The sequence below is a fragment of the Tachyglossus aculeatus genome, chromosome 11 (genome assembly GCF_015852505.1).
Source record: "Tachyglossus aculeatus isolate mTacAcu1 chromosome 11, mTacAcu1.pri, whole genome shotgun sequence".
In the NCBI taxonomy this organism is placed as follows: Eukaryota; Metazoa; Chordata; class Mammalia; order Monotremata; family Tachyglossidae; genus Tachyglossus; species Tachyglossus aculeatus.
Window position 1 is genome coordinate 20,864,055 of NC_052076.1, and position 15,726 is coordinate 20,879,780.

At 49.2% G+C, this 15,726-nt stretch overlaps 1 protein-coding gene across 1 annotated transcript; it reads left to right on the forward strand.

Annotated features, from left to right (window-relative positions):
• Positions 1-2,684: 2,684 nt before the first annotated feature.
• On the forward strand, positions 2,685-4,050 carry LOC119934718 (lateral signaling target protein 2 homolog). The gene is given in 3 exon segments (XM_038754268.1): positions 2,685-2,809; positions 2,811-3,404; positions 3,993-4,050. Coding segments are annotated over 3 exon segments (777 nt in total).
• Positions 4,051-15,726: the final 11,676 nt, after the last annotated feature.

Here is a 15,726-nt window from a genome sequence, read left to right on the forward strand (position 1 = left end):
GTCCCGCTGTCGACCCCCGGCCCACGTCATCCTCCCAGCATGGAATGCCCTCCCTCTGCCCATCCACCAAGCTAGCTCTCTTCCTCCCTTCAAGGCCCTACTGAGAGCTCACCTCCTCCAGGAGGCCTTCCCAGACTGAGCCCCTTCCTTCCTCTCCCCCTCGTCCCCCTCTCCATTCCCCCATCTTACCTCCTTCCCTTCCCCACAGCACCTATATATATGTCTGTACATATTACTCTATTTATTTTACTTGTACATATCTATTCTATTTTAGTTTGTTAATATGTTTGGTTTTGTTCTCTGTCTCCCCCTTTAAGACTGTGAGCCCACCGTTGGGTAGGGGCTGTCTCTATATGTTGCCATCTTGTACTTCCCAAGTGCTTAGTACAGCGCTCTGCACACAGTAAGCGCTCAATAAATATGATTGATTGATTGATTGGCCTCAAGGAAGGAACGCAGGGCTGGGAATCGGAGGTTCTGGTTTTTAATCCCGGCTCCATTCATCTGCTGGGTGACCTCAGGCAAGTCATTTCACTTCTCTGGGCCTCAGTACCCTCATCTGTTAAATGGGGATTAAGACTGTGAGACCTCTGTGGGACAGGGAACTGTCCGACTCGATGAGCTTAGATCTACCCTGGCCCTTAGAACAGTGTTGGACGCATAGTAAGTGCTTAACAAGTATCATCATCATCATCACCTCACTGAGCCAAAACTTAGTTCCCTCATCTATAATATCAGGATTGATCCCGGTTTTCTCTCCTACTCGGGCTGTGGGGCAAATACCGTAGCCATCTGATAATTGAGTTGGACACTGTCCCTGTCCCATGTGGAGCTCATAATGATGATGATGATGATGATGATGATAAGCCAAGTCTGGGTCCTACATGGGGGTACAGTCTAAGGTGGAGGTAGACAGGGAACGTGCCTGCCCACCACTGTATTGGACTCTCCCAAGTGCTCGGCACAGTGCTCTGCATACAGGAAGAACTTAATAAATACGACTGACTGAATGAAAGCATGGTATTTGTGAAGCACTTTCTATGTGCCAGGCACTGTTCTAAGCGCTGGGGTACATAGGAGGCAATCATGGTTTGACATAGTCCAAGTTCCCCACAATCTCACAATCTTAATCCCCAATTTACAGAGAGGTTGGAGGCCCAGGGAAGTGAAATGACTTGCCCTATGCCCGTCTCAGTCAGTCAATCACATTTACTGAGCGCTTACGACATGCAGAACACTGTACTAAGCACTTGGGAGAGAACAATAGAACAATATAATAGACACATTCTCTGCCCACAGCAATCTTACAGTTTAGAGGGGGAGAAGGACATTAATAGAAATCAATGACAGATTAGCGGCAGAGCCGGGAATAGAACCCAGGTCCTCCCGACACCCAGGCCCGTGCCCTATCTGCTAAGGAACAAACCAAGTGGCAGAAGAGCCTCAAAATCCCAGTTCCTACAGGAAAACCTTCTCATGTCTCTTCCCTGCCTCACATTCATCACATTTATGAGGCCAAAAATATTGAAGTTCTAATAAGTGGAAATAGGAAAATCAAAAAACTGGTTTTTTAGACACCAGACTGTAAGCTCCTTATGGACATGGAGCATATTTGCTAATTCTATTGCCCCCTATTCCCCCAAGTGCTTAGTACAGTGCACTCTGCACATGGTAAGTATTCAATAAGTATCTTTGATCGATGTTTAATTGGTATGTGGGGGAAGGGGCTAGTGGAAAAAGCAGCTGATCAATCAGACACATTTATCAAGGGCTTACGGTGTGAAGGTAACCAGCCGGAGGGTTGGAGGACTTGGGTTCTAATCTCAGCTCCACCAATTGTCTGCTGTGTGACCTTGGGCAAGTCACTTCACTTCTCTGGGCCTCAGTACCCTCCTCTGTAAAATGGAGATTAAGACTGTGAGACCCATGGGGAACAGGGAAGTGCCCAATATCTGCCAGTCAGCCTTCCCCCTTCAAAGCCCTACTGAAGGCTCACCTCCTCCAGGAGGCCCTCCCCAACTAACCCTCCCTTTTCATCAGCTCCCCTGCACCCCACAATGACTCACACCCTTCGCTCTACCCTGCCCCACAGCACTTGTGTTTATATGTACATATCTATAATTCTATTTATTTACATTTATAGAACAGTAAATAATGTTCGGGGGCTGTCAGGGAGCGGAGCGGGGCGGCCGCCAAAAACGGGGGGCAACGAAAAGCGGGGCGCCGGGAAGCATCGGCATCAGCAACTGCAACAGCTCCAGCAATTGGCAGCAATTCCAGCGGTTGCAGCAGCAGCTCCAGCATTTGCACGAGCTTCAGCGGTTGCAGCAGCAGCAGCCCCAGCAATTGCACAAGCTTCAGCGGTTGCAGCAGCAGCAGCCCCAGCAATTGCAGCAGCAGCTGGAGTAGCTCCAGCGGTTGCAGCAGCAGCAGCCCCAGCAATTGCAGCAGCAGCTGGAGTAGCTCCAGCGGTTGCAGCAGCAGCAGCTCCAGCAATTGCATTAGCTCCAGCGGTTGCAGCAGCAGCTGTTCCAGCAATTGCAGCAGCAGCAGGTCCCGTCGGGTCCCCAGTCCGATCACGTTCTGCGGGCCCTTGGTGCCCCCGGGCGTCCGCCACCCCTCCCCAGGCCGCTGGTCCCCGGCGGTCGGGCTGCGGGGTCCCCGGGGCTCCGGAGGCTGCGGCGATGATGAACAGGCCCCGAAGGTGGCTCTACAAACCCAAGAGCTCTGATCCTCAGCTTCTGGCTCAGTTCTACTATGCAGATGAAGAGTTAAACCAAGTTGCTGGGGAATTGGACAGCCTGGATGGTCATGGACGAATGCATCCTCCGGGAGTGAGCCAACAGGGACTTCTGTGTCAAGTTCCCGGAGGAGATCCGGCACAACCACCTGGCCGGACAGCTCTGGTTTGTAGCAGGGTGCCTGGCGGCTGGCTCCAGCATCGTGAATTGTGAAATTGAAAGCATGGCCATGCGGCCCCTCGCCAAGGACCTGACCCGGAGCTTGGAGGAAGTCAGGAACATCGTTCGGGACCAAGCCCTCAGGGACCTGAACCTTTACATGGAGAAAATGAAAGAGTCCCTGAAGCACTTCGATGTCCTCTTTGCTGAGTTTGAACTAAGTTACTTCTCAGCTATGGTACCCGTCAAGTCTCCAAAAGAATATTATGTGCAGCAAGAGGTAATCGTGCTTTTTTGTGAGACAGTAGAGAGGGCCCTAAAGCTTGGATACCTGACCCAAGACATGGTTGATGACTACGAGCCAGCGCTAATGTTTACGATCCCCAGACTAGCCATCATCTGTGGGCTTGTTGTGTACTCAGAGGGGCCTTTGAACCTGGACCATAAACCCGAAGATGTGTCTCAGCTGTTTCGACCCTTCCACACCTTGTTAAGAAAAATAAGGCAAGTCCGACTTGATTTTCTGGATGTTTTCCTTTGACTCCGTGTTAAAAAATGTGTGACCCTGGCATGTGAAGTGGAAGATCAGCCTCACTAGTGTGTAGAACTTCACATTTCATCACAATTTATGTCTTTCGGATTTGCCTCTCCTCCCAGAAGCTTGCCCCTCCCCGACTCCCACTGCATAAGTCTTCTAGACTGTGAGCCCACTGCTGGGTAGGGACCGTCTCTATATGTTGTCAACTTGTACTTCCCAAGCGCTTAGTACAATGCTCTGCACACAGTAAGAGCTCAATAAATGCAATTGAATGAATGAATGAACAGTGCTTGACACATAGTAAGGGCAGAACAAATACCATCATAATTACCTCAGCAGAGCCTTAGTTACCTGGGCCTCAGTTACCTCATCTGTAAAATGGGGAGCAAGATTGCCAGTCCCTTGTGGGACAACCTAATTACCTTGTATCTACCCCAGCGCTTAAAACAGTGCTTGGCAAATAGGAAGAGCTTAACAAATACGAGCATTATTGTGATCATTATTATCTAGTCAGGCCTCAGGACAATCTCACTCTGCCCTCCTGCTCATGTCAGGGGGTACTGCCTCCTGTGCCATGGCTTCAAATGTGCCCTTACCCCTCCGCTGGACTGATCCCTGCACGCTCACTGGAAAGAGCAGAGGGGAAAGGAAGACCGGGTTGCGGTGGGGGGGGAGGGGAGAGAGGGAGAGAGGGGGAGAGACGGGGAGAGAGAGAGAGAGAGAGAGAGAGAGAGAGAGAGAGAGAGAGAGAGAGACCGAGAGAGAGAGACCGAGAGAGAGAGAGAGACCGAGAGAGAGAAAAGAAACAACCCCCTTTGAGACAGACAGAGCGACTGCCACTCACACTCCCTGTAGGGGAGAACCTAGCTAGCTTAGCCTGGGGGTCCGGGCTTGCAGCGAACCATCTGGGTTTCCCCCGACAGAGTCTTATCCCTGCAGACCTCCTTCCCAATACACCCACCCACACCCACTGCCCCAGGGTCTCACCTCTGAGAGGGCTGGTCTGGAAAGCTTCTCCAGGGAGGCAGAAAGAAGCTGGACTTCTGCCTTTTCTCCTCACGCAGCCAAGGCCCTGAATTACTGACTAGAGGGGAAACGGGAATGAATATAAATCTATAAAAACATGGATATGTACAAAAGTGCTGTGGGGCCGGGAAGAGGGAAGAATAAAGGGAGTAAGTCAGGGTGATGCAGAAGAGAGGTGAAGAAAAGGAACGGAGGGCTTAGTCAGGGAAGGCGTCATGGAGGAAATGAGCCTAATCCAGCCCCAGTCTGATCCTGCACGCTTGCCCCTCTTCCTCGCTCCAAGTTTGGTCGGACTTGAGTGAGACCACACCCCATTAAGCCCCCTCTGTGGCCAGCTGGGTGTAAGAGACACAGTCCCTCCCCACTGGGAGCTCACCATCTAAGTCACTCAGTCCATCAGTTAATAGGATTTGATCTCTTGCTGTGTGCAGAGAACCGTACTTAGCCCTTGGGAGCATACATTAGAAAAATTTAACAGACACCTGCCCTACCCAAAACAAGCCTAGAAGGGGAAGCATGGACATTGGAAAAACATAGTACGAATGCATCCAAGAGTTCAACACTATGTAACATACATGGCCCCTGCTCTCAAGAAGCAACCGGCCTGTGACAGACATAAAAGCTGAGGTCCACAAGGCGGAATAGCATATACAAGGTTGGGACATGAAATGACGCACGCCGAACCTAAGGTAAGCTCGAATCGGCAGTACGAGGAGATTAAACAGAGTAAATGAGTACGTAGAGTGAAGGATGGCAGTACTGCATTAAGACAGAAGTAGTGTTTATTGAACGCTCTTTGACGGAGGAGTGTACAATGAAAAGGATGGGGGGAGAGACCTCGATTGCTAAGGACAACCATTTCAGTCACTTGTATTTGTCCGGCACTTTCCATGGGCCAAGCACAGTATCACAATCAACAGACAGATTCCCTGCTCATTATGAGCTGACAGCATAGAGGAGAAGGCAGATAACAGATATAAATTACACCCATTTAAGTAGGAGCCATGATGCATCGGGGGAGGAGTCATCTGGAGTCATCAGCCCTCACCCTCCGCTCCTCTGCCGTTAATCTTCTTACCATGACTCGTTCTCGCCTGTCCCGCCGTCGACCCCCGGCATCCCCCTGGCCTGGAATGCCCTCCCTCCCCACATCTGCCAAGCTAGCTCTCTTCCTCCCTTCAAGGCCCTACTGAGAGCTCATCTCCTCCAAGGAGGCCTTCCCAGACTGAGCCCCCTCCTTCTTCTCCCCCTCCTCCCCCTCTCCAGCCCCCTCGTCTTACCTCCTTCCCTTCCCCACAGCACCTGTATATATGTATATATGTTTGTACACATTTATTACTCTATTTTACTTGTACATATCTATTTCATTTATTTTATTTTGTTAATATGTTTTGTTTTGTTCTCTGTCTCCCCCTTCTAGACTGTGAGCCCTCTGTTAGGTAGGGGCCGTCTCTGTATGTTGCCAACTTGTACTTCCCAAGCGCTTAGTACAGTGCTCTGCACACAGTAAGCACTCAATAAATATGATTGATTGATTGATCTGGAAATATTTTACAGACTAGGTTCCAACTCAAGGCGAGATTGACACTCTGTAACTCAGTTTCCCAGAAGCTCAGGACAGTGCTCCGCATCTACTCAGTACTCAATGAATACTGTGGATGACTCAGCTTCTGCTGCTACAATGGCGTTTGTGTTTGTAGTGCTATGGGTCAGTGCATCCTGTTGCATCACACAGCACAAAGGTACTTGGGAGAGTACAATTTAATGACAGGCACATCCCCCTGCCCAAAACAGGCATCCAGTCTCCTCCACACGTGTGTGGCTAGTGAACCCCACCTCAGTGCTGGGCTTTTGAGGCATCATAATGGAGTCATGCAGGGATGAAGGGGGAAGTTGTATCTTGGGGTAGAGGAATTGGCAAGCCCCAAAACGAGAGTCCCCAACCAGCCAGCTGGGGTCAGTGCAATCCTGCCCTCAGAGGAGCTTCCTGTTTAAGAACCCTGGAGGGGCGCATGACAGTACTGCCACCCCACCTCTCTCCGGTCGGGGGTCTTGGTTCCTGCCCGGTGTGTGTGTGTGGCGGGGGGGGGGGGGGGGGGGGGGGGGCTCACAGTCTGATGCTACAATAAACCATTTATTCTCTGCTGGGATCTTTCCCAGGATGGTATCGGGGTGGGTCCGGGACCACGGGGTGGGATGGGAGTACTATTTTATTAACTTCCCAGAGGTCCTGGACCAATCGATAAGTACCATCCCCTTTCTTGACCAGGAGTATGGGGGAAATTATAAGGAGACTGACAAGGTTCCAGTAGCTTGTCTTCTAATAAGCCTTGGATCACGGGTTTTAGGCCCTGCCTTCCTTCAAGTGAGATGGGGTACCATTTTACTCTCACCAGAGTCCCCGGTTCCCGTAGCTTAATCTTCAAGGGGGGGATATTCAATTTTCCCCGATTTCGAGGTCCCGCCCAGACCCTTGGATCAATTCGATTCTTATCTTCCTCTCATAATAATAATACCCTTTGGGGAACAATCTGGGACCCCATCGGGACGAGCCGGACAGAAATCCAGATGATCAAATCCCTTCCCAACAACTTTACCCCGGCTTCGGGTATGATCAGCAATTTTCCCGGGAAGTTTGACCCAAGGTATTCTAGTTCTAAGGTCTCCGTAACAGGGACCGGGAAGTTCTCCCCCTTCAGCCTCGAGATCATAATGGTTTCTCTCCCGATTCTGGCTCCAATCGGCAGTTTGATTAGAAACGATTGGGTAGCGCCCATGTCTATCAAAAAGATATAATCCTGTTTTTCTCTGCCCACCCTCGAATTTGTCAAGGGCTCAGGGTGGGCTTGTTCTATGGGCTCCTGATCTCCCTAGTCTTCCTTCCTCCTCCACGAGGGAATTTCTAAAATTATCTCCTGTCCCTTCTCTTTCTTCTTCACACACACTTACTCTAACCTTCATACACATACAATTTCCTTCAGAGGCAATCTCTCCACCCCTCATTCCCCCCTTATGGGAAACCTGCTTCGTTGGGTGTAGATGCCAGAGCAGACAATTTCTTTCAACTGCAATTACTTCATCTTCCCTTTTCTTTCTTCCCTTTTCCTTCATGTACATAGAACTCATTTCTTTTTCCCGCTGAGAACACTCTCTTTTCATATGCCCCTGCCGGCGGCAGGCATAACAAGTCATAATTGACTTTGCCGCCATCTGCACGATTTGTATCATAATCTTTCTTGGCTTTTCCTGTTGTTTTAGAGTCTGCAAGATCACTTTGGTGTGCCGGTTTTTCTCTTTCTTCCCCCCTCTATCTTTCTTCTCATCTATTTCCTTCACCACAAATTTAATTTCCTCCACCACAACTTTACCCACCACCGGCTGCCAGACTGCAGCATACACACATTCCCCATCATTCCGGGGTTCCCTCATAATTACATAGATGTTCAGTTCTTGGCAAACCCAGTCCTCGGAGGATCCGTACTTTGGCCAGAAGACGTTTCCTCTGAAGTGGGCGCCAGCCCAAGTTAGGCAGTAATATTTAATTATTTAATAATAATTTTTATAACTTTCTTCTCTTGTCTCTTATACTTTGGAAGTTCATCGGACTGCCTTCCGGAATTTCCGGGAGGGACTTCCCACCACTCGGTTTTGACTGAGATTTTTCCCTTTTACCACCTTCGTTTCCTCGAGTCAAACAGACACTCCCATCACTTTCTAATATCTAGAGAACGTTAACCGTGCACAAACCACAGTACCAAGCACTTACAAAAACACATACAACGATAAACAGATAAACAGTGACCTCCCCCGTCCACAACAGGTTTACGACAGACTGGGGGGCGGGGAACAAATATCAATAGAATGTATTCTATAATTTTTCCATATTTTGGAGGTTCATCCCAATACTCGAATCTGGGTACCTTTAATGGGGCCTATGCCACTCGACTCTCTCTGAGGCTGGGGCTCTTTTCTCTCCTGTGCTCTTGCCTGGAGCCGTCACTCAAACAGACTCAATCAGAACCGCCCCGGGTGGAGAAGGCTCGTTTCTCTCCTGTGCTCTTGGCCGGAGTCCAACTCTGCAGCCTCAACAGAACCGCCTCTCCACCCTGCCCGATCACCCAGATCCCATCTGGGTCTGTGCACAGACTTACGTGACCAATCGTTCCCGCGAGTGACCTTCGTCATGCCCCCATTGGATGTTTCTGATTCCGGCTCTGGTCTCTCCTCGGGTCTTTTCTCATCAGAGGAGCGCTCTTCCCAGGCCAGACCAAGGGCCCCTGAAAGTTTCAGCGGGACGTCCTGCCAGTCGGCCCAGACCAAGGGAGGCTTTCCCCATTCGGAGAGGATCCCAGACAAGCCCCCAAACTGTGTGGGATAGCGGCTCCCTCTACCCACCAAATCAGAGTCCAAGTCAGGATCAGAAAGAGTCTTTATTCTTTCTCATGAGAAAGGGCACCACCCCCGTCGCTCAAACAGCCTCAGCCCGGGAGTGCGCTAGTTGATTGTGCGAAGCCGATCTTTATAGCCCTAACGCATCCTCTTCCTCCCACCGACTATCCCCTTTCTCCACTGGCTGGATACTTGGGGCGTACAATTTAATCGCGGCAGCTAGCACCCAACACGCGCTCGCGTACAAGGCTGACAGTGGCCTTGCGATTTAAGCTGCATCCTGATTTTCAGTAAGCAGGTTCTGCAACGTGGCTGTTTTATCTCCTTTATCTCCTTCCGGTTCGTTGTATCTGGTGTAACCCAGCCTGATCCGGGGAGATAGCTTCTGCCTTCCCTCCTGGGGTCTCATGAGGGAACTTCACTGGGTTCCATCCCTCACAATACCGACGCTTCCGGGACTGACCCGCGTCAATGGATGAAGGGAGGATGGTGGAGCGTGGTGGGAAGGTTACCAGTGGATGGGGGCTGGGTGTGCACCCCCTTGGGAACGAAATGATAAGGGGGCTCACGAGCCTTCCAGAAGAAGCTCAGCACCTTCCACCTCAGTCCAGGCGCAGGGTCCCATGCAGGGAAGGACACTGGACTTGGTGAACTTATAGTTTAGTAGGAAATCCTAGCTAACTAGGGGCTGGCAAGAGCAAACGGAAGAGGATACAATGACAGACACACACAGAGACAGTGAGCATGCACCCCCATGCACCCTGTGGTTTCTGCCCCATCCCTTTCTCCCCCAACGCAAACATCATGTCTAGACACATAGTATAAAGACTTCATAGCATCACAAACCCTCAACTTCCTCAATTCCAGAGATATTTTGTTGTCCCAAATCAAGTCACTAGGTATCACAAACCTATACACCAAAGTTATTTCTGAATCTTCCATAAAAAACCAAAGCCCCCTGCAAACCACCCCCTCACCCAGGTAGTCAAAATCAATTAGCCCAGCCTTAAATTGTCCCCGCAAGGCATCAACCCAAGTTAGATCTGAGCCTTCCAAATCAACCTATTAGCACCACCCATCCAATAAGCATTAACTATCACCCAATCACTTCCTACAATGCTTGGCACACTCAATAATAACACTCAATAACTACAATTGAATGAATAAACAAAAGATAAGATAACCAAAGGAGAATCACAGCCCCAGCTCACCAAACTGCCTACAGGAACCAAACTCCACGGGTCACAAAATGGAACACGAAAGTACCCAGAAGCCTCTGGGGCTTTAAAGGCCCAGTGCCACTTGCCCCATTGAAGGGAACCTAATGGAAAGACTGGGTTTCTGCGGGTCAGGTTGGAGAATCAAGGAAGGAAGATGCAGAAGGCTATTGAGGAGAAGAGGATTTGCAGCTGCCCATCATTAAAAGGATTTAGAAAAGTAGGCTCAATTATAGACACCTGCAACCCATTCACATTCACCTTGAGGATCGGGTCTAATGCTCGTCCAGTGCTTTCCCGGCCCTTAATACTGTGCTTTGCATCCAGGAGGGAATTGAGTAAATAAGAACAAACAAATCAATCAATTTAACAATGAGTGAACTCAAGCTCTTCACTGAGGCCTCCCCAGTTCCCAGGCCCCACTGTCCCCTCTGCATCTCTTTTTCCCTTTTTGTTTGCTTTTTAATGGGATTTCTTAAGCACTTTCAATGGGCCAGCCACTGTGCTGAGCCCCACAGTGGATACAAGATAATCGGGTTGGACAAGGTCCCTGTTCCATGTAGGGCTCAGACTCTCGATCCCTCATTTTACAGAAGAGGTGACTGAGGTCCAGAGAAGTGAAGTTACTTGCCTAGGGACGCACAGCAGATGAGTGGCAGAGTAGGGCTTGGAACCCAGATTTTCGGCCTCCCAGGCCCGGGCCCTTTCCAACAAGTCGCACCGCTTCTCCCCTCCCTGCTTCTGTCCCATTCGGCTTCCAGGAATGGACTGTTGGTGTAAGAAGTAGGTAGAGGTGGCCAAGTTTCGAGGGGGCCTTTAACTCAGGAGCCTGGAAGACTGGAGGGAAAAGGAAAATGCAGGGAAGGGGTGGAGAAGACAAGGAATGAAGGGCAAGTCAGCTTTAAGGCTGGCCACTGGGTGACCACCCATGGCCCTTGCAGATCTTGTACCAACCAATAATAATGATGGTATTTTTAAAGCGCTTACTATATGCCAAGCACTGTACTAAGTGCTGGTGCCCAGGGTGTCACATGTCTCACGGAACACGTTTTTTAGGCTATTTGTTAAGCGCTTACTATGTGTTCAACACCTTTCTAAGTACTGGGGTAGATACAAGTGAATAGGTCGGACACGGTCCCTCTCCCGTGTGGGCCTCACAGTCTAAGTAGGAGATCCGAGGCCCAGAGAAGCGGAGCGACTTGCCTAATGTCACACAGTGGGCATTTGGTGGAGCTGGGATTGGAACTCATGTCCCTTGACTCCCAGGCCCGGGCTCTTTCCACAAGACAACGCCGCTTCTCGGAAGTCTGCCTCTATCTTGCGGCGTTTCTCCAGTGGTGTTCCCCTCTCTGGTCCCTGGGGGTACGGGCACTACTTCCGCTCCGTGGAACCCTGCAGTCGGAGTAAAGGAGCGGAGGGAGACTGGGAACGGAAAATAAAAATGGTGGACAGGAAGGCATTCGGTACCGACCCGTACCACGTTGGCTGGGTCGGCTGAGAATTGGATCAGATGAGGGGTCAGATCGGACAAATGGCAGTTCTACTGGCCACCTTGTCTGTGGGCCTGTGACTGACCCAAGGCCACGGAGCAGGTCTGCCGTGGGGTTCTCCGGCCTCCCCTCCCAGAATGCCTTGTGGTTGGGACGTGCCACACAAGGCCCCTCAGGACTTACCACAGAACAGGTTTCCAGTTTTAGCGTGCAGAGGAAGAACTGTGGTGTCACATGTCTGCTGTGTGACCTTGAGTAAGTCGCTCCACTTCTCTGGGCCTCAGTTACATTATCTGTAAAATGGGGATTAAGACTGTGAGCTCCATGTGGGACAGCCTCTGGGTCCAGCCTCATTACCTTATACCTACCCCAGAGCTTAGAACAGTGCTTGGCACATAGGAATTATTATTATTATTATTAGCAGTCTAAACAGCGATGTTCGCCTTCATTCATTCATTCCTTCAATCGTATTTATTGAGCGCTTACTTTGTGCAGAGCACTGTACTGAGCGCTTGAGGGGTACGTGCCCAAACCCATCTCAGGCTCATCACATCATCTTCCACATTCCTTCATATGAAAAGCACCCAGGATGCACCTAAGATCTGAGCAGTAACAGCTCACTGGTTATGGTCAAAGTGGTTAAAGATTGAACTCTGAATAAACCAGGCCAATTTTGGATGAAAGTGTCTTCTAGGAGGGTACAGAGACCCTGGAAACGTAAAGAAAATGAAGCCCAAAATAGAATATTATAACATGGTGTAAACCTCACCTTGGAAAATAAAGAGTTAACCCTGTATTGTAAATCAACACCACGAAGTGTCTCATAACTTAGAGATGTCGCTAAAAGATGTCTCTGATGATGGCTGGAAATTATTATTATTATTTTTATTATGGTATCTATCCCAGTGCTTACTATAGTGCCTGTCACATAGAAAGTGCTTAATTCCAAAAGAAGGGCTATAGACTTACATCAGGAAAACAAACACAGAAGCAACCGCAGTGTGGCCTTTAACCTGGAAGCAGTGTGTATCCTCTGGCACACAACAGCAGCTGTGCTTGGCATATATTAAGTGCTTAAATAGACCACAATTATTAGCACAATTATTATTATTATTATAAGGGACAGGCTTCAATCCATCAACAGTCGATCAATGTACAGTATTTACTAAGCACTTACTCTGTGTCTAGCACTGTATTCAGGAAGTCGAAGAGTCCACTAGAGTTAGTAGATGAAATTCCTGCCCTCAAAGGTCAGCAACTTGCCATTTGGGGTCCTTTCAGCCTTAACTGGCTGCTCTCCCAAGAAAAAAAGAGAAGAGGCATCCTTCCCATCATTCTTACTTAGCCCTAAGCTTGTCTTCTTAATCTTAATTGATTTCAACAGTTCTTAATTAGCCTCATTAACAGTAAATGAAAAGTAAAACAAAATTTTAAAGGGTACCCATGGAGTAAAGGCTTCAAAAAATTGCCTCAGCACCTCAGTGTTGTGAGCTCTGATCCAGCTTGAGAAATCCAAGTCTTTTTAAGATTCTGACACTGGAGCCAGGACTCTGAGGCCTGGTTCTGCCCCTTGGGGTTTTGAGGCCCAGTTCTTTCTCGCCCACCCCTCCCGCCGCCACAACCCGCCCAGGGCTCTGAGGCCTGGGCCTGTCCCCCTGGGGCTCAGAAAGCTGAGGTTTCCTCTGAGGGAGGACATTCCTGTCAGAGATAGCTCAAAGCCATGTCCCCTGGTGGAGAGAACACTGATCTGGGAGTCAGATGAACTGGCTTCCAATCCTGCCTCCACCACCTGCCTGCTGTGTGAGCTTGGGTGAAGTGCCACTCTGTGCCTCAGTTTCTTCAACTGTAAAATGAGGATTCAGTACATGTTCTCCCTTCTTTTTTATGGCAAATGTTAAGCACTTTAATATGTACTAAGGACTGTACTAAGCAGTGGGATAGATACATGGGAATCAAGTTGGACACAGTCTGTGTCCCACCTGGGGCTCACAATCTTCATCCCCATTTTACAGATGAGGTTACTGAGGGACTTTGGAAGTTAAATTACTTGCCCAATGTCACACAGCAGCCAACCCAGGGACTGTGGCTGACCTGTTTATTTCATCTCTTCCCCACTGCTCAGGACAGCCCTTGGCTCACAATAAGCATTTAAATAGCATGGTGATTTATTAGGATTCGATTCATTCATTCAATTGTACTTACTAAGCACTTACTTTGTGCAGAGCACTGTACTACACGCTTGGAAAATACAAAGCGGCACAGAAGAGCACCACATTTTCACAGGGGAGACACAAAGGATTCATTCAACTAGAGGAGGAGCAGAGAGATGGCCAGTGAAAAAAAATGAGCAGTAGAAGGAGTTTATCTTATACTGTCACTCTATTAATGGGTATATACCTAGATGCAGGAGTTAAGGCACCATACTTAAATGCTAGAGGAGTTACTGGGAATTTTATGACTTAGGGTGTTGGGAATTAATCAAAAAAGCCTTCCTGGGGGTGGAGGAGAAGGAGGCTTTGAGGATAGGAGGAAATGTGGTAATGATAATAATAACAGTACTACTAGTAATAATAATGATGGCATTTATTAAGTGCTTACTATGTGCAAAGCACTGTTCTAAGCACCGGGGAGGTTACAAGGTGATCAGGTTGTCCCACAGAGGGCTGACAGTCTTAATCCCCATTTTACAGATGAGGTAACTGAGGCCCAGGGAAGTTGTGACTTACCCAAAGTCACACAGCTGACACTTGGCAGAGCAGGGATTTGAACCCATGACCTCTGACTCCAAAGCCCGGGCTCTTTCCACTGAGCAACGCTGCTTCTCTATTTGTACAGTGCATACTCTCTGTCAAGCAATGTATTAAACTCTGGGGGAGTTACAAGATAATAAGGTCCCACATGAGTTCCTCATGAAGCTCACACTCCAAGCAAGAGGGAGAACACATACTGAATACCCATTTTGCAGTTGAAGAAACTGAGACCCAGAGAAATGAAGTGACTTGCCCATGGTAACGTAGCAGGTACACGGAGGAGGTAGGATTAGAACCCACGTCCTCTGACTCCCAAGCCAGGATTCTTTTCACTAGGCAACTCTACTTCCCCATCCTCTTAAGTAGAGGGTGACAACGGAAGGCACTGGGAAGCAGCTAGGAGTCAGAGGACCTGGGCTCTAATCCCAGATCTGCCACTTTACTCATTCATTTGACTGTACTGACTGATTTATTGGGCACTTACTGTGTGCACAGCACTGTACTAAATGCTTAGGAGAGTACTATACAACGATAAAAACAGTCCCAGCCCACAATGAGCTTACAGCCTAAAGGGGCGGGGGTGGGGGTGGGGGCAGACATTAATATAAAGAAATAACAAATTACAGATCTATACATAAATGCTGTCAGGTTGTGAGCGGGGAAGAACAAAGGGAGCTAGTCAGGTTTACCCAGAAGGGAGTGGAAGAAGAGGGAAGAGGAACAAAGACTTAGGGAAGGCCTCTTGGAGGAGATGGGCCTTCAATAAGACTCTGAAGGCTGGGGGTGAGGGATTGTCTGCTGGATTTGAGGAGGGAGGCTGTTCCAGGCCAGAGGCCGGATGAGGGCGAGGGGTCGGCTGAGAGATAGATGAGATCAAGGCACAGTGAGCTAAGGTTAGCACTAGAGGAGCAGAGTGTGTGTGCTGGCTTATAGTAGGACAACAGTGAGGTGAGGTTGGACGGGGGGCAAGGTGATAGAGTGCTTTAAAGCTGACAGAGAGGAGTTTTTGTTTGATGCGGAGGTGGATGGGCAACCACTGGAGTTTCTTCAGGAGCAGGGAAACACGTCCTGAATGTTTCTGTAGAAAAATGATCTGGGCAGCAGGGTGAAGTATGGACTGGAGTGGGGAGAGACAGGAGGCAGAGAGGTCGGCAAGGAGGCCGGTGCAGTAATCCAAGTAGGATAGGATGAGTGATTGTAGTAATGCGGTAGTCATTTGGATGGAGAAAAAAGGGTGGATTTTAGCCACATGTGAAGGTGGGGTCTAAAGGATTTAATGGATTGAATACGTGGGTTAAGTAAGAGAGAAGAGTCAAGGATAAAGCGGAGAGGCAGAGGGCAAGTCACCTAACCTCTCTGGTTCTCTGCTTCCTCATCTGAGTCCCAGCTGAGAGAGGCACTGTTTGTGCAGCATGG